Source organism: Pyricularia pennisetigena, assembly GCF_004337985.1.
Source record: "Pyricularia pennisetigena strain Br36 chromosome 4 map unlocalized Pyricularia_pennisetigena_Br36_Scf_6, whole genome shotgun sequence".
In the NCBI taxonomy this organism is placed as follows: domain Eukaryota; kingdom Fungi; phylum Ascomycota; class Sordariomycetes; order Magnaporthales; family Pyriculariaceae; genus Pyricularia; species Pyricularia pennisetigena.
In genome coordinates, this window is record NW_021940918.1 from 874736 (window position 1) to 893605 (window position 18870).

Here is an 18870-nt window from a genome sequence, read left to right on the forward strand (position 1 = left end):
GCACCTGGCGTGATGCGACAACGGTCAGCCATCCACGTGACTGGCATAATCAGAAAAAAGAAATAAATGCATTGCAACGAGATGCAAGATTTCAATATAGAATGAAGACATATGGATGAGATCAACAAGAGCTGGAGATGTTTTGTCTAATCTAGACCAGATGCGGGCCTACACCCGATTTGTGTGAATCTTGTGCAAACCAAAGAGCAGAGATGTTCGGATGCAATCCTGTACAAAAAAGAACAATTTCAGCTTCGGCTTCCATAAACTGCCGACCGCCCTCATAAATTGCCAGAAAACGCCGTCGCTAAGAAGGGGTATCTTTGACACCTAACAGCATCTAAAGGCAAAAAAACCGACCTATTCGTCACCTCGTCTTTACCCACCCTTGATCTTGCATAGCGCATACTCCAGTATCCAAGCAAGAAAAAAAAAATTTAAAAAAATAAGAATCTTCCTCATTCATCCCACAAAGTTCCAAGACACATCTAGTGATTGGTTTTCCGTCCCTACTCCAGAGACCTGCGGCTGATTCGACGATGCCGACACAAAGGCATCAATCTCCGCCGTGTTCCACATGTCGTCCGTCATGAATACCGGCTGCTCGTCGGCCAAACCCACAGGCGGCGCACCGCCAAACAGGGGCCCACCCTCGCTGGCCACCGATGCTGTGCTGTAAGTGGCGGTAGCTGGCGTGTTGTCGGACGAGCTGCGGGAGCCGGTGAAGACACCAGCGGGCGAACTGCCCGACGAATTGTTATTTCTGTGCGGCAGCGCTGTTTGGAAACAAGAAAGCAGTTCCGAGCACCCTGCGGCCAGTCCAGACATGTGCTGCTGTTGCTGTTGCTGTTGCTGCTGCTGCTGCTGCTGGGGGTAAGCCGACGTCGTCGGGTCCGAATATTCCATAATTCCCGAGGAATCACTAGCGTATTGCCAATTGTCATAGTAAGAGTTGACTTGTTGCGCATCTTGGGCTGGGGGTTGGCTGGTCGAGCCCTCCTTACTCATACGTCTTCGTTTGCCGCGATTTCCATCGGCCTCTTGTCCACCTCTGGCTTCATCGACTTGCGATTCCATCTGAGATGACTTTGATGTCGACCCTTGACACAGCCAGGTAACCGGCAGTTTCGACTTGGCAAATCCTCTCCTGTCGGACTGTCCAATCGGCTTACCGAGTGGCAGGTAGCCAGGAAGCGGCGATTGGACTTTGGCATGGTTCGGTAATGAAGTGCGAGCCAGTAATGGTATGTTGTAGCCTGCCTTGGTCAAATCGAGTCCCTGGATTGATGGAACCCTAACAAGGCTTGAAAGGTTGTAATGATCCAGGTCCGCAAGGATCTGCCGCAAGAATGACTGCGTGATGGGATGAATCCTGCTGATGGCTATCAAGGACTGTATGAGGAAATCCAGGGCGTCCAGGTGGCTGGGCTTCGCTCGAGTCTTGTTGGATTTCTCTTTGCCTTCCTTTTCCCGCTCACTGGAGACATACATGTACACTGAAGCGGCACAGTACAGGCTGAGCGCTACGAGCGGGTTCCTAAACGCTGCTGCGCTATCGACGTGGACTGCTTGCTTCACAATGTTCACTATTTCATCGGCTGAGTTGATGATGCGAACAATGCTGGACTGTGCGATCGTGTTGGGAAGCTCGTGGGCTTGTGCACGATCGATAGCGCACTGGTGCAGACAGATGACGGAAGCATGCAGGTTGAGGTTCATGAACACGGCAGCGGGATTCCGGCAATTCTTGGGCAGCCGCTGCCCCTCTGGAAGAAACATGAAGGCACTGGAGAGCGTATTATCAATGTCCCTGTGGCGTTTCCAGAAGGCGCCGTATTCGACGTCCTCGGGGCGATCATCAGGACGAACCTGGCAGACATGGGCCAGAATTTGGTTGAATATGTAGCATATGCCGACTGATCCGGCAAACGTAGAATACGAGGCTCCAAAAAAGACATCTTTCAGCCTCATTGTTTCCTCTTCTTTGCCGCTGATGAACGCATCATGCGAGCTTGGTACGTTAGTTGCGATCTGTGATTGGCTCCAGTCAGCCAGTGGTACTTTTTCAGGAATTTGCTGAGCTTGTAATGCAGTCCAACATATAATCCACTTGCCTGAGTTGGGTCGATCATACTCGGCCAGCCTGTCGAGACTGAGGCATGACTATCGATAATGAAAGCACCCCAGAAGACCCTCCGTCTACGTCCAGGTGTCGTCAGCACATTATATAACAACGTATAAGGAACGGGTCTCAGATGAATACCTTTCTTCAAGCTCAACCCAGTTTTGCGGCGGAAGTATCGTGGGTGTTATCTTATCCATATAGCCTGGTTCATCGAGACGGTGTAGACCCATCATGTGGCACAGCTTAATACCCCTGGCGCAACTCATAGCAGCGCGGGTAAAGTGCATGGTTCGTGCCTCGTACGCAGCCACCAGTATCCAGGCTTGCGCATGCTGGACTGTGATGAAATATTCTCCGACGCCCTGCGGGGGTTCAAGTAATCAGCCTCGGCGGTCTTCAGGGGTGTATAGTACGACTTATCTGGTCAGCCTACCTTAAGCTCGTCAGCTTCCAGATATTGCCGTGCCCTACGATAGTAAGGATCATGGAATGCCGAGTATTTTTCCATCTGAAAGGCGGCCATGGCCCAGATGGCGTACTGAAGGGCCATAGGAGGCCGCATGTGCGGCGCAGAATGGTATGCTTTGAGGTATCGCGCCGGATGGACAATGGGGATGAAGGTGTGCTGTTGTTGAAAGAAATGGGTGTGCCTGTGGAATTTATGTAAGCAGTGAGTTTTGATGTTCTCAAGTATGTTCTAGACTTCAGGACTTACATTTCATCAACAACGTCAAAAGGAGGGGGCACCTCGAACATGCCCAAACCCATCAGCTCTTGGGTATTGAAGTAGTCGCTACCCATTTGCTGGTTCATGATTCGACCAGAACCCTGGGCACAATCTCCAGAAATGGGTGGTAAGGCATCTTCATATGCAAATTCGGCATCTGCAGAACCATCACCAGAACCAGACCCAGGGCTGGCATCGTCCAAATTGACGTCGCCATGGATTTCGGTGGACGGACTCTTGACGCCGCCCTGTTTTGAATTGGCACCAGCGTCCTTGAGCAAATCCTCAACAAGTGCTAGTCAGAAGGATTGGTTGAGCAGCAGTTAGTTGATGACGGAGCCAAGATGCAAGAGACACAACCTCCAGAAAAGAGAAAAGAAGCACGGGGATGGCATATACCTAATCGAGCCTCGAGCTCCTTGACATTTTTGCGCTTGTTCATCGGCTTCCTGCGAGACTCGGGGTATACACATTCGATCTTGAGCCTCGTGCAACGAACACAGATGGGCAAATCACGTGAACACTTAAGCTTTCGACTGCGACAGCCCACTGTCATTGAAAGAAAACAAAGTTCATGATTAGCATCGAGAGAGGAGTCAGACCCTTGCAGGGAAGGGGTGGCTTGCTAGGAGAAGCAAGCATAGGAGTACAAATGAAGAACTAGAGAGACAAGAAAAGATAATGGCCAAGACCGAGATAGTTGCAGAAGGGCTCGCCCTCCGGTGCATCCATCCGATCGGGCTCACGATGGGTGCGAAGTGCGAACAAACATACCGCAGGCCATTGGCTCCGAAGACTTGGCGGCCGAGGATGGAACCGCCGAGCCGGGCCCTGCCTTAGTCGGTGCAGACGAGAGGGCCTGTGCCCAGGGTTCTGCATCGTCGTCGGCCATGACGACACAAGACTATGCTGGTGCCACAAGGCCGGGTTTGAACAGGAGCCCCGGGTCGGAGAATGTACCCGATGAATACGGGACGGGGGTGGGTGGGCAAAGAAAAAAGGGCAAAGAAACTTTCAACCCTGACCGAACGGGCCGGTAAGACAGCCAGCCAGGATCGGAATGGACGGACGCGGGCGACGTCAAGTCGCGTAGACGTTATGCGGTGACACAAAGAACTTGGGATTGAGGCCGATCCACGTACGGGTCAGGCTAGCGCTAATCTTAAGGTACCTGGGATGCGCAGGCAGCACGTTTTGTTTGATTGCTGCCTAGACTTGGAAGGATTCGGACAGTTTAAACCCACAGTTCCCCCAGAAAAATATTCAAGGTAAAAAAAAAAAAAAGAATAAATCGGTCAATTCTCAAAAAGGAAACAGTCCAGGCACGTTTCCTCCCGCGTCGCCGCCGTAATTGTTTTACGGAGTACCGTACAGGACCACTCATTATTATGATTAGACCTAGGCTGGGCTCTATGTTTGACCGTGAAAGTTCTACGCCGTTCTGTTGTGCGCGGAGCATCGATCGGGCTTTGGTAAGGCGGAGGGTCTTTGTTCCGATGGCCGATGCCGAGTCCTCGATCTCGGCCGAGAATCGATGATGGCTCCATTATTTTGTCATGCGGAGGAACATGGCGGGCCAAACCGGGATTTTGACAGCTGCGCCCTTTCCAAGATCGCCCCAATCCCGGCAGCGCGATAAAACCATGTTCGGTTCAGTGCCGGGAGTGACAAGAGTGATTAGGAAGATGGGCGGGGTCGTATTGTCCAATTGCCATGTGGTGTGGGCGGCCCTTGCCGTTCTGTTGGTGTGATTTCTACAGTCCGTCCTGGTGGGAAAGAATGACCACCACATTGCACCGTTACACATTATATGCAGACTTGTCAAAAAGCCCATTTCCCAATAGGGTTAGTGTACGAATGTGGGGCACTGGTTGTACCGGTATCACTATCGATTGATTGAATGCCTGGGCTGCCTCCCCACAAAACGGGGCAGTGCTCAACCATCAATTTGCTGTAGTAAGGCCGGCCTACAGTGCACTAACTATGTCAATGGTTCATGGGGTAATTATTAACTTGTCACCTATAGGATCCCTTTAGTGTCCAACCTTGACACGCGCTACCTGGGCACTAGCCCATCAATAATAACCACCTACCTGCCATAATGAGAAAGTGCCAATGGCATATCTTGTGTAATCCATTTATCCCGGCGAGTCGCTGACCTTCTGAGCCGCCCTAACTCGCTCATCTCCGTGGCAGGTTGTCTTCTAGAGTATTTACCCTGGGTGGTTTACCTTGTACAAATAAACCTACCGGTAATGAAAGGTCCGCGGTAAGCGCCACCAACCAATAAAGTCCCTGCCCCTCGGCGTATCTCACTGCTAACCAGATGCTAGCACCACGCAAGCCGTCGGCCTTGTTAAAACAACTAATCAATAGTAGATACCCTATGATATGCATGCAGACCCCGTTCCCGCGCCGTGACACACGTCAGACGTTAATCTACAGCTGTAGACCTGCACGCACGTGTCCAGCTAGTCTAGATTCTTCGATCTGCGCTGGAGAACCAAGGTATGTGACTTAGACTCGGCCTAGTGGTAGTCTGAGACCTTTTATTCTCGGAGCGGCTTTTCTATAATTTGACAGTCAGTGCGTACTCCATATTCACTTGATTTTAATTACCTCTCACCGCTTCTCTCCCGAACCTTTGACGTGTGCTTGCTGTCAGTCACCACCACCCTCCAAGACCGCCATTGACGTTTACCGCAGCTCAAGTGACAGCGCCTAGCGGGACCCGGGAGGCTGGGGAAATTTCAGCTTGCAAGTCCCCCAAATAACAGGTCGGCACTTTGGTGGCCCTCGTCCCGCAGCGTTGCTGAAGATCTCCCTATTTTCACCTAGCTCGGGGCGCTTGCCACGATGACATGACGGGCAGGACAGTGCCCGATGACGCTTCCCGCCAGGGCAGACAGGACGCCAAAGACGTGGCGGCTGCCAAGTTTGCTAGTTCCAAAACCCAGCAAACGGACACGTCAAATAAAAAAAAAAAATAAAAAAAAACACGAGGCTCTTCTCCTTTACCGCCTTTCCTAGCTGGACCTTATCCAGACAAGACCCAGGGACCTAGAGCAAGATCATCTCACCTTTTTTTTTTCTCACGTCAACTTGAGACATGCCACCGGCGCCAGGAGATTAATGGGGGAGGAAAAGTCGGGTGAGACGTTGCACGCCTGATGAGCTAGCGACATGTACCCGACGAGCAGCCTCGCCTGGGGTCCTATTCAACACTGCCCGTCCAGCTGAGACGAGCCGTGATGTGACCACGCCATGCAGGGGCTTTTAGTCTGGCTGCCAGGCTGGCAAGGCAGGAAAGTGTCTTTTCTGTCTTCCAGCCCGACGGGTAAGTTATGTTTTTGTTGTCGAGGCGCATCACCGGTGCCATCGGGATGGGATCTATCCCAACACCAAAAGAAGCGGTCAGCTATGTGTCGGCCATGCAGTACACATCAGCAGGTGGACGGCGAACTCATGGGGAGGCACGACTTTGGGGCGCACAAGGTCGCCGTGGTCCCCAATCTCGGCTCGAGTGATCCGAAAGAGCCGAGGACACAAAGAGATGGAGGAAAGATAGCGAAATGCAAAAGCGCGTGCCGTTGTGCAACAGCATTCTGGGAAACACAGTGTTCGGAGATGAGTGACTAGCAACTCTTCTGGGGAGTATTGTTTTGTGCACAATTGTCCAATCGTTCGACTTTTGGTGGCGCATGGACCGGAAGGACGCTTGCGCGGGTGTAACGAGGCACGATCGATTTTCCTGACCACCCGACTGGACTTTTTGTGTTATTGGAGAAGGCTGTAGGACAATAGCTGGCGAGCGAGAAAAATAAAAACAAAAGCCGGATTTGGGGGTTCGGTATACGAAATCTGCGTCAGACCTATCAAGGCTGTGTGAGTGCATGGGAAGATTTCACGGCTCATGATACACATACAACCACGCCGCACGCAAAACAAAAAAAAAGGGGGGCAGCACAGGGTACAGCATCTCCCCAATAGGATTTTGGGTATGCTCAACATATCACCATACTATACATCCTTGGGCCTTATCCAAATTCAGCTGCTATGCGGGCTTTGGGCTTTTGTCCAGCAGAGCATACACCTGGTCGGGAAGGGCCGGGAGGTCCGAAACGACGCCACTTGCACAATCCCTCCCCTCCCCGTCCCTACGATTTTGCAAGCAAACTGTTGCCGGTTCCGTCCGTTTTGTGTTTCCAATGTCACTACCGCATTCCCAGCAGCGGGGCGGGGGCTTGCAAATGACGGGAATGGAGGCTGAGCAGCGCCGGGAATCGAGCCGGCCGGATTGTCGACACGCTAGCGGGGGAGGGATGACGATGGTGGCGTCGAGAATGCGGTCTAGGCTTTTGGCTGTGCAACTTTTTTTTTCTTTCTTTTACACACAGTGTATGTATGGGACACAAGCAGAAGTTGGGGGGGCCTATTTCATCATTTTCTGCCCAGTTACTCTTCAACTAACCTGCTTGTTATTATTACTTTTCCCCCCTTGGCACACGTATATGCAATGGATGGTTTACAGGCATGACGGGTGATTGACACGTCCAAGGTCGATCGGCCATGGATGTATTGCGGAGGAAAACGCAAAAGGAAAGAAGATCAAAAAAGTACACCATGTACACACACTAAATACCACGTATACCATCCTGGGGTTCGGTTGAAAGGGAAAAGAAAGAGAACTCGGAGGTTGGAAGAGGGATGGGATGAGGCCGGCCTAGGCCACTCTTTTGAGACGGTGGTCGTATCACAATGGGATGGGGTTGCTTTGCCGGTGAAGGCATTCCCTTCTCTTCCCTTCCCTTCCCTTCCCATCTGCGCTGCGCTTTTTTTGCCTTCACGCTGTTGTTTCGCTCCATTTCCGAGCTATCATGGACAGGGGAGGTGCTGCTTTTCACTTTGACGAGCTTAACCGCCGCTGGAGGGGGGCGTCTGGTCTGGGCTGACTATGAGGAGTAGAAGAGGGTGCGGGTGTGTGTGGAAAGTAAAGAAGAGAAAAAAAGAAACTCTCAAGTCCAATCAAGTTTTTGTGTCATCTTGTCAGTCAAAAGACCAGCAAACTCCTGCTATAATACTTCGTGTGATATTCGTCTGAAGTAACGCGTGTCATGGGCGTTCTAGAGAAGCTTAGTCAATCCCATGTCTTTGTCTATGTGTATGTATGTGCTTTTCTCCATCTCTCTTCCCTCTTGTCACTTTTTCACCCCTCTATCCCTGGCACCACCGGCCCCCGAGTGAAAGGGAAAAAAAAGTAAATGGGCAAGGATCAGAGATGCCCTGGAACCGCAACCCTTGTTCGGTAATGTGCTAAGTTCTATCATCTTCAGCAGGTTTTGTCTTTTAGGGGGGCGTGCGTGGGCAGTAGTGACAACGTATTAGAGTTGACACCGAACCTTGCTTGAGTACATGCACTTGTAGAGGTACGCCGTATACTTTGGAAAATATGTTTACTGTGGTAAAATGTGAAACGCTCAAGGGCTGCAAATTGGCCACTTGGATCTTTTCTGATCTCGAGATATGACTTACAGTAAGTGAACTGTTGGTTGTGTGATACATTTACTTTTATCCGCAGTATGTTGACTGTCGGCCTGATCTTTGACAACGAAGCGAGACCATGGCTGGGTCTGGAAGTCATTGCCTCCGAAAAAGGGTTTTTTTTCTGGTCTCTTCGTCGTCATTCTATTGTTTATACTTTACTGTGGCAGGACGAAATGACGCATCCGAGTTCCATATCTTGATCAGGTGTACATCTCTTTTGTAGACATTCATCAATAAGAAGAGCCGATTATACATACAAAGCTGGCCGAAGTGTGTCGTGGAGAACGCAAGCTGGGCTTGATTAGCAGTGAATTCAAGTCATGTACAGCAACATAGCGTACATAATGCAGTCCAATCAAGCATCGGCATGGTACAATCATACTATCGCCTTAGCATCGACCAACAATGACCCCCTCCCCCAAAAAAGAAAGAAAAGCAAGCTAGTTCATGCATGCTGCCGGCTGCCGTGCGGCACAAACATTAGATTCCTCTCAAGTTTCCAAAACTATGTTCAACTTTCGGGACCCGAGTGAGCTGCCGCTGAATTTTTGCCTCCGCAGAGACGCCGGAGACATAAAGAGACAAGAAGAAGAGAAAGCGAGAAAAAAAAAAGACCCATGTTGCATAATTGAAGACTTGGTCCTTCTTCAGCTGCCCTTGTCCGTCATCCAATATAACTTTTGCATGACAGCACTATAGACCATGTCTGATATATATATATATATATATATATATATATATATATATATATATATATATATATATGAGCAGCTTATAGCCTTGGCCAGTATAAGAAAAGTAGGCGTAGGCGTACTGGCCGATGGTAAGCAGTAATCATCGGCGGATACATCCCGCCACAATATAAAAGTCTAAGCCCATAAAATGATACCGAGGCCTGGGGAATTAAAAACCCTTCCCAATGCTCGGCCCAAAACAACCCTGACCGCATCTTCTGTACAACTTGATTGCCGCGCCACCATGCAATTAGTTCCACGTTGGGAAAGCATTGAACTGACAACCCCCCTTGGTTCAGAGTCAAGAGTTAAGGAGGACGTGAACAAAAAAGTAAGAAGAGACACGGAATCCCGCACAAAGCGCCACCTACGAGTCTTTGTGGCACGTTGAAACCCCGTCATCAGGATTGCCACCGGGAATGGGAGCAATCAAGGCTATCAAATAGGATTGTGCGAACCGCCTTTGTCGCACAACAACCCACCAGGGACCCAGGATTCATTATCTCTTTGTTACTTGCTTGCTTGCTTGCTTGCTGGGAGGCTGCCGGGGGCCGGAAAACGGGTGTTTGCATGACTTTGATTTGTGGACGACAGGGAGGTTCGAGTGCGTAGGTGCAAACAGAAAAGAACCAATGAGACAACAACCCATGTTACGGAGCTGTGCATTCAGTGGGCGGCTTCCGAGGAACTAGTCCCGGTGTTTTGAGTTCCTTTGTTGCTTTTGTTTGATTGATCGGTATGCCTCGACGGGACTCGGCAGCGCTACGGCGGACTGGGGGGGTTTTCCTCTACGACAACCAATTAACTGACTAAGAGTTCCGGCCTGGACCTAGAAGTTGACCTGAGACTGACATATTTTTATGACTTGACAACCAACCACTAAAACCCCCCGATGTATTGACTACACAGTATCCGAGGGCTTTTTTTTTTCTTTTTTCTTTTTTCTTTTTTTTTTTCTCCCATGGTTTTGTTCCTGGGGCGCTTCTTTGCATCTTGCAGCCCGCCGAACGGAGCACCACCCACACCATGGGCAATGAAGGTGGGGGAGACGGTTTTGGATTCCCCGGCGTCTGGGAATTCAAAGACCAATATAGGAAGCAGCCAGTCACTCCACACCACAAAACGTGCATGATGCATACCAACAACGTTTTTACCGCTCAGTGCCTTGGGGAGGTTGCGTCGCCTTTGGGGGTTTGGCCCCAGGTTGTGACGAGCAGCGAGCAAACCGTGCAAACAAAAATGCTACCCGAGCCAAGCGGTTGATTGCTAGCCATGCTCTGGCATGACCCTTGTCGTCCCAGAAAGAGCGAAAAGAGAAAGGCCAGAGAAGCAGCCAAGACCAAACCAATAGTGGTTAGTTATCGGCCAAAGGGTCCTCATTTGTGGGCTGCGAGGATTGCACGACCGTCCGTCAGGCTGGGGTTCACCACGTAATTGCTGGGTACCAGACCAGGGTGGGATCCAATATGATGGGTGTCAGGTTGACTCCTTCCTTGCCAGTTGCCACAATCGCCCGGCGATTTTCAAAGGACCGTGTCCCATACGAAATGGCAAGTTCCGTGCAGGCTGGGATATCCCTCCATGAGGCAAAGCGAAGAACCTACCACGCACTGCCTAGGGGCTTTGCCAGCATCGTGACAAGTGGTGACATATTCCCCAATTGACACGCACTTTTGAAGGGGTGTGGGAGGCGCACGTTGCAAGAAAAGAGACAAAAAAAAATCAAGATCCCTCCCATCCTCCATCGTCGAGTCGAGCACTGGTGGGCGACTGGTGGACAGAGAGAGCGCGTGAGTATGGTGGCTGTCAAAAGATGGACGGTCTGGTTTTGTTACTGTCGCGGATGAATCATGTCATTGCTGAAAAAAGTTCCCCCCACCCGGTCGGAGGAATAAAAGTGCCGCAAGAGCGACATGCAGTAAAATGGAGATGAAAGAAATTATGGGACGCCCGAGGGAAGCAAAAGAAATCTCCCGGTCGATCGAAACACGTTGCCGAGAAACACAAGGGAGGGGGCCCTTTTTTGACGTCTGTTAGCAAAAGAGTTTGTTTTATGTTGTAATATGCATATCTTTATTGTTTTATTTTTTTTTTTCTAATCTCCTCCTTAATCTGTTTTAATTTTATTTTATTCCTTTTAATATGTACCAGGTAAGGTCCTTCCCTACCTATTGTACGGTAAATATATTTGTTCCCTACCTCCCAACCTGAGGAAATGCAGTGACCAAACCCCGCCGCCCATGGACCTGGGAACCCGATCTTCCACAGATTGGTGGTCTGTGCAAACAGGGCCCCAGGCATCGGGGATCCATTCAAAGTGGGCGGGGCCTTCTTTTGCCTTTCCCAATGTCGCCGCGCGACACAAACAAACCGCATTAGAAATTATCGTGTCAGTCATTTACGAAAGGATATGCCTCTTTTTTTGCTCGAAAGAGCGAAGTGCAGCGTCACGGTTGGTGGGACAGATGGGGAGGGGTTCCGGACAAACGACACTGTTCGGTCCTATTTACTGATTTGAAATCGACTCGCTTTCATGACTACTCGCGGGGTAAATTACCGGGAATGTTTTGTCGAGTAAGTCGAGAGGCGGTTGGTCTTGTTCGTGGTTTGTTCGTTCGTATGTGTGTCAGATCTTCAGTGTTCCTTGGCCTACGCTATTTGTCTGCCTTGGCTCAACTTACATAGCTACTTTGCTGTAGGTAGGTTTCTTGTTGGTGCGCCGTTAACGTCCAAAGTGGACTCGGTCAGTACTTTTTTTTTTTTTGTTTCGTCGTATCGACTCGAGAGCTGCGCTTCCATCTGAACCTTAGTCCCCTTTTTTTTCATCATGATCACCATGTGCCATGTCAGCGACGTCGTCTCTTCCTTTTCCTCTCAAATCTTGATTTGCCCTTCAGTCCTTTGCCTCTCGGACCACCCCTTCAGGCCAGGCACTTTTATCACGTTCCCTGTCTCGCCCAAAGTCTAAACAAACAAGTTGCATCTCATTCCCACCCTTTTTTCCCCTCCTTACTGACACGACAACGTGATTTTTAACTACATACGTATTTGCAAAAATCATGGCAATTGGCCCTTGTTCTTGTCTCAGTTGTTGGCCCCCGTTCGCCATGAAACAAGGGTCCTGGAGATGGCTTCATATCGAATAGAAACATATTGACTATTTTGTCCTACGGACAAATAGGAGGAGAAAAAATGCCCACTCCCCCTTTGGCGATTCACCGCCTTGGAACTTCCTTTTTTTCGTTGTGACCATTCCCTATCACTCTTAAGGGGAACCGTTAAACCGCCGTTGAAACTAGTGTCAATGCAATGACAAGTTGATGCCGCCACCCCCTCCCATGCTAAATCGAGAGAGTACTAAGAGACATGGCAAAAATTGAAAAAAAAAAGAAATGAATAAGAAACTAGAAAACAACGCTAGTGCAGCCTATTAGTCGTCGTGCCTCCGATTCAATTCTTCGGTCATGTCCGTTTTGCTGCATACCGCTCTCCAACAAAGTACCACATCTGACCTAGCATAGCCAACCAAAAAAAAAAGGTAAGAAAAACAAAGAAAAATGATGGCGCCTCACGGACGGGCCCGTGATCGACCCGAAGCCCTGGGACTTAGACATCTGTGTCTATATGCAAGCTGCGTTGTTAGTGTATTTTCGGGCTTCGGTTTCCCATCTTTCCACACAAGATTTTTATTTATTTATTTATTTTTTTTTTTTTAAAAAAAAGTGTATCATTGGGATTCAATTCAGATCATCTCTCAGCAGTTGCTTGTTTTGGAAATGTTCTTCATTGTCTTCTCCCGCGTCTGACCGAGCATCGCTATTCGATTGCAAGGGATGTGGGCGGATGAGACTACCTAAGTGTTTTCCTCCTCTAGACCGGTTTCGGCTTCTTCATGCCCGCTGAATGCTTGGTGCCCTGTTGGCCTATTTCGATAAGAAAAATTCCTCAATTTTTTCTTCCGTACCGCTGTCTTTCTCTCTCTTCCGGGTAGTCAAAAACTCCATGTGCCAGGTGTCTAAAAATTTGTACAGTGGGGGGTAATCAAAAAGGAAAGATGAATAAAGGAAAATGTCGTGTCAAATGTCAGAGCCCAACCCCCAATTTCAAGTGGTATATACGAAATAATACATGTCAAGAAAAGAAGAAATCCATCCATACTGGTAAATCGGAAGACATAAACATACTAGATGAAAAAAGTAGCAATATTCCCAACAAGATATGTTCGTACAATGGAAGAGCTTCAAAAAGGAGTGTGTAAAAATGTGTGTGATAGTAGCCTGTTCAGACGCTGCCACGCTTCATGCCAACGGCACGACGGTGCATGTCATCGTGATAGAGGTGGCTGCCACCATCGTCGCTGATAGGGCTGCCCCTCTTGTCGCTGTCGTAGTCTGACCGCTCAGTTGAGAGGAGGATCTTAGAGCCGTCTGAGAGGCCGCGTCCTTGGGCGAGAGCATCCGACTCGGCACGGGCGTTGTTGATCATGGCTGGGAGCTGGCGTCTTCGAGCATTGATAAACCAGTTGGAGATTTGGTCTAGAGAAGCAAAAGTGTTAGATATGACGTTCCCTTGTGGTAATTCTTGTCAATTAGTTTAGACTTACTCATCTGAAGGCCGGTCTGTCTCATCAGCTCCTGCTTCTCGTCCTCGGTCGGGTACGGGTGTGAAAGGTGTGCCAAGAACCAAGCACGGAGCTTGTCAGTCGTCTCCTTGGGCAGGTTACCCCTGCGCTTGCGTTGCTTGTTGTCTCCATTGAAGCCCATGCCGCCCATGTCACCCATCCTCATGTAATCACCATGATAAGCGCTGTAGCCAGAAGGCGAAAACGGCATGCGATCCATCGGGGGCATGGCACCCATCGAAAGGGACTGGCTTCGCGAGGGATGGTGATACGGGTATGGGTAGCCGCTTGGTGCAGGCTGGCGGTATCCAGGCTCCACGGCAGAGTGTGGGTGCTGCGGGACCATGCCGCGGTGCTGCTCCATCATGTACTCATCTCCAGACATTGCCCTCACATGGTGGCTGTGCGGTTGCTGGTGAGGATGCTGCTGATGGTGGTGGTGCATGTGAGACGGGGCTTCCATCGGTGACCTGTCGAAGTTCAGATGAGGAAGGCTTGGTAGCGTCGGGCGCTGCCTGTCCATTGGGTCGTTTTGCTCAATAGCAGCTGGTGATCTCAGGGTCGAAGTGCCAGTACCGGGAAGAAATGGGCTCGTTCGGGAGGATCCAGCCCAGCTGTCGGAGGTGCTAGAACGGGGCCCGCCACTCAGGGTGACCGGGGAGAGAGGACGGTTGTCACGTCGTTGATATGCCTGGGACTGGCTGGTGTAAAGCCTAGGAACCTGGCTGGCCCTTTCCTCCTGGTCGTCACCGAACGATAACCTCCTGCGCTTGTTCTGGCTGGTCGGGGAGTGAACATATTCGGGTGGTGTCAAGGTGCCGGGCGGACCTGCTGTCGGTGATGTGGTGGACGATGGTGTGCTGGTCTGTCCATCTTGGGGGACAACACGGAGGCGAAGGAGATCGGGGAAAGCCTATCCACCCAAGGTATTATTAGACTTACAACTGCCCTGCAGAGCCACAAAGCAATGGAGACATACCTGGCGAATCGAAGGTAGCGCTATCCTCTCGGGATCGCTCCTTGGCCTGGAAGGAGCATATTCCGCTTGCCGGCGGTCGTCCCAGTTGGAGAAGTACTCCTTCTTGAAAGGAGCATGAGGGAATGGTGCAGCCATCGCGACTGTGGACATTGTGGGTGAATTGCCTCGTTGACTGATGTTACTGTGAGAGAAGCGGTTGTTTGGCAGGGTGTATTCCATGCCCTGTGCGAGCGGAAGTTGATGATGGAGTAGCAGCGCCAGCTCAGTTACAAATAGCTGGATCCGGGGTCAGTAAAAATGGTGACTTAGACACAGAGCGGTCAGGAAGCCCTTAGCTCTGTTGGATTTGTTGGTGTGGCAGCAGCGACATACTTAAAAAAAGATTGAAGGCAGTTTGCTGTTAACGAAAGGTTGTGGGGGGTTTGTGTCCCAACTAGTAACGCGTCCGGCGGCGAAAATAAAATATAGCTGGCGTTGGCCTCCAGCTGACAGGATTATGAACAGCGTCAAATGGTTCAGCCCTAGTGTCGGTCAATGAACCGAGGCGGCGGAAATGCGTAATGGCGGTCGAATCGACGCTGAGTGCCTCCTGACCACTGCTGGTGTTGGGTTATAGCAAGAAGCGAATGTCTTCCTGCAGTTTGTCGAGGACGCTAAGCTTTAAAATGCTGCCAGTACCGAATGGAAGACGAGGTCGGTCACGAGAGAGTGAAGTCTATCCGTAGTTCACGCAAACAAAAAAAAAAAAAAGAAGTGAAAGGGAGGACCAAAAGTTGATAACAACAACCTGGCACTTGATGTTGATCAAGAGATGGGTTAGGAATGAGATGAGTGCTGCAACGTCGAACGGGGTGAGGGTGAGGGTGTTCTTTTGTAGAAACGCAAGTGCCGGGACCCTCTCTGTATGTGGATGGGGTAGGATGGATGACCTAGTTCGTGGTGTGGGATCCAACGGGCAAGGTGCACAGATGTTGTGGCCAAAAAGGGAAGTTCTAGTAGACTTGGGGGGAGCATGTGTAAACAGGCCCGAGTCAAAAAGAATTAGGACAGTTCTTCAGCACGACGATGTGCTAGGTGAAACTGCTACCGCCGTAGCTCTAGCGGAGGGACTTGTTTTTCTTTTCTTTCTTCCTTGGAGAGGCCGTTGCGGAATGACTGACCAAAGAAAAAAACAAGTCCAGGTACCCCAGGCGCGGGAGAATTGCGGAAGGAGCAGGTAGGTAAAAAAGCAGTTTATACAATCTGCAGCACGGTCTACCGGGGTTAGAGCTAGGAACTAATCCGAAAGAAGCCTAAGGACGCGAGCACGAAATAATATTTAAGGATTTTATTATTATTATTATTATTGTGATTAAAAGTTCAAGGGTAGGGGACAACAGAAAACATGAACATGGGTCGAGGGTTTGGTAAGGATGACATACATAGCAGATGCAATCTGGTACTGTGTCGATTCCAGCATCGGTCAGGGATGCAGTTGGTTCTGGATGTGGACAAGTCCCCGTCGACTCGAGACCCACAAGCATGCAGGGATATATGAGAATCAACAAGGTTGGTTGCACATTGTACGCAGTACATCGTACCGTAAGTGTCGATTGAATGGTTGGTCTCGGTAGGGGGACAGTGGGACACTCCTCTGGTTGCTAGTAATAGAGCGAGACGGAGAGGAGTGTGCGCGCATGTGTGCGTGCGTGCGTGCTACGAGTCCGTGGAAGCTCCAAGTTTGTTGGACATGAGTATCCTGCCAGCTCAACCACTCTGGAAATGCAGCCGTTGACAACGGCCGTCAAAAAAAACAATTGAAAGAAAAAAAGAAAAAAAGAGGGGGAAAAAGTACATAGCATATACGCTATTGCTAACAGGGCTGTGGCGTGCGTGGCTTGCTTGTCTCTCTCTGACTGACTGCTAATTGCTTTGAGCTGACCCCAACCAACCGTACAAAAGCTTTCCCCAAGAGATCCAACTCATTCGGGACCTAGAGCTCGAGGATCTGATCAACTACCACTGTATCTACGGTACTATACAGCAGGAACTCACACCTTGTTGCCGAACAGCGTGCTTCCTGGTAAGGAGTTCGGAAGATGAAAAATGGACAAGGGCCAGAGGCAGACGCTGATCTGTAAAATGCGGTAAAAGTATACAGTATAATACCGCTGACGATTGAAGAAAGGGGGTTGGGTCCCTATGGGGGGGCGTGGCTCGAAGAAAAACGACAAGAAAAATAGAGGAAAGCGGCACCAATCGAATAGACGATGAATAGGTGGGTAGGTTGAGTGGGCCGAGTTATGTCTCCCCTGCCAGCAAGAAAGAAAGGAAAACAAAATAATGATTAAAAAAAAAAAAAAAAAATTCAACGCTAGGATCAACTGTCCAAGAGCAACGGTGTGTAGCAGGGGTCTTCGACAGCCCTCACTGTGGGCGTCCCCGACGGTTGCAAGGCTAGATGAAATTGCCCGATGGTCTGTCATGACAGGGTAGATCCCTGCGCACTTGCCAATCCACAGACGCGGAGCATTGGTCCAATGCAAAGAGGGAAGGAAAAAAAAAAAAAAAGGTACGTACCTCCAAGCGGTTATAATACATACTGTACCGTACCTTACAAACTCGGACACACTCAACTTACATACACCTTATGCGACCGTGTGCAAAGGCATCGACAGTGCGGGCCCTTTTTTTATCGTATCGTCCCTTGAATTCTGGATGCTGCTTCCCCGCTGTACTACGCTGATTATGATTGCATTGTCGCAGCAAGTAAAAGCTATCTTGCACACTTGTCCTACTTTTTGCTCTCATTGTTAGTCTGGGCAGCTCGAATGGGAAACATGCGGTCAGACTTTATAGCGCAGTATAGCCAGGATAGCAACGGTCACTGGGACTCCCTGAGCGATGCTAGTCCCTCACCTCTGGCTTGCTGGCTCGTGTAAAAACTTGTTGGTCATGCCATGTCCCTCTTGGTATCCGCACGCTCTTAGTGGTTATGGCTCTTGGGTTCCTTGGTACGGTCTGCCTTCCAACCAGGGACGTCCCCAGCCATGTGGTTTGCCTCGCCGGCAGTGCTCAATGTACAATGTATATCTGAGGGACGAAGCGCAAGCAAGCTGCAAGAACCCGATCCAGACATTTGTCATGACCCTTCTCTTGGACCGGATGAAAGTGAAGGATGGCCGGCAATGACACCGAGTACTACTACGAGGTGCTTGCTAGTAGCACCATGCAATGAAAATCACCCAAGGCAAGGTGCATGCTTGCTTGGCTTGTGCCAGGTTTTGGATCGCAGAGTCAGCAACTGTTGGTTCCTGCTGTTGTTTCTCTGTCGGTTGTCATGTGTGCGGAGCCCGAGAGTCGACATAAGCTCAAAGGAATGTCAGGCTCCCATGAGCTCGCTCGGAACTAAGCCCTCGCGCCACAAGTGGGGGAGGACTCGTTCTCTGAGCGGGCGGGCAGACGACAGCGAAAAAGCTAAGCAAAGGCGGTGGCTTTTTGTTTCGCGGAAAATCACAAAGTGGGCGGTAAAGTAGGCGCCGCTTCTTTCTACATCCGCCGACGCACGTCAAGCCTAGTACAAGCTTGGGAAAGCAATGGCAAGCCAAAAGGCAAGGCCTCCAAAGTCTAAAACGCCCGAACATCGATCGACAACCTGAGCCAGCGTACTCCTCAATGAAAGCATGGACTAGCCTGCCATGAGCTCACCCAGGTAGCAGTAGGAAGTATCGGTGCGTAAAAGCAACTGGAATATGCCTGGAAACGGCTTTTGCGGGATTATATCGGTGGCGTATGCCAGACAGGTTGCCGACCCCAAGTGGCGCATTTCCAACGTCAACTAATTCGCCATTGACTTTTTTTTTCATTCTTTAGTCGTTAAAGTTCTTCAGCAATTGTTTTGTAACGAGAGACTGATGTCAGGCCGGGCTTCCAGCCACCCGAACATGCTGTGACAGTTCTTGGCCAGGGTAGAGATGACCAGGACATGGGGCTCGCGCCTCTGCACATCAGGACTACCGAGCGGGGGCGGTGGTCAACGGAGCAGATAGCCGATGGCCCCTGGCCTGCACGCACATTAGATATTGGGGATGTTCCTAGAAAAGCAGGTATCTTGCGTCTGCCGGCATCAGTGTTGTCATGGTGAGCGCACCTCCTCACCAT

The 18870-nt window shown here is 50.2% G+C and overlaps 3 protein-coding genes across 3 annotated transcripts; all 3 read right to left on the minus strand.

Annotated features, from left to right (window-relative positions):
* Nucleotides 1-462: 462 nt before the first annotated feature.
* Nucleotides 463-4399, minus strand: PpBr36_05858 (uncharacterized protein; the record flags this gene model as incomplete). The annotated part of the gene is made up of 7 exons (XM_029893006.1): nt 463-2152; nt 2264-2487; nt 2559-2775; nt 2841-3147; nt 3252-3401; nt 3627-3756; nt 4274-4399. 7 exons carry the CDS (start codon nt 4397-4399, stop codon nt 463-465), a joined length of 2844 nt encoding a protein of 947 aa, XP_029746461.1.
* Nucleotides 4400-13411: 9012 nt separating this feature from the next.
* PpBr36_05859 (uncharacterized protein) lies at nt 13412-14949 on the minus strand (the record flags this gene model as incomplete). Its single annotated transcript, XM_029893007.1, has 3 exons — nt 13412-13665; nt 13734-14664; nt 14731-14949. The coding sequence occupies 3 exons, from the start codon at nt 14947-14949 to the stop codon at nt 13412-13414; spliced, it is 1404 nt and encodes a 467-aa protein (XP_029746462.1).
* Nucleotides 14950-18585: 3636 nt separating this feature from the next.
* PpBr36_05860 (uncharacterized protein) lies at nt 18586-18870 on the minus strand (the record flags this gene model as incomplete). Its single annotated transcript, XM_029893008.1, has 1 exon — nt 18586-18870. One exon carries the CDS (start codon nt 18868-18870, stop codon nt 18586-18588), a length of 285 nt encoding a protein of 94 aa, XP_029745816.1.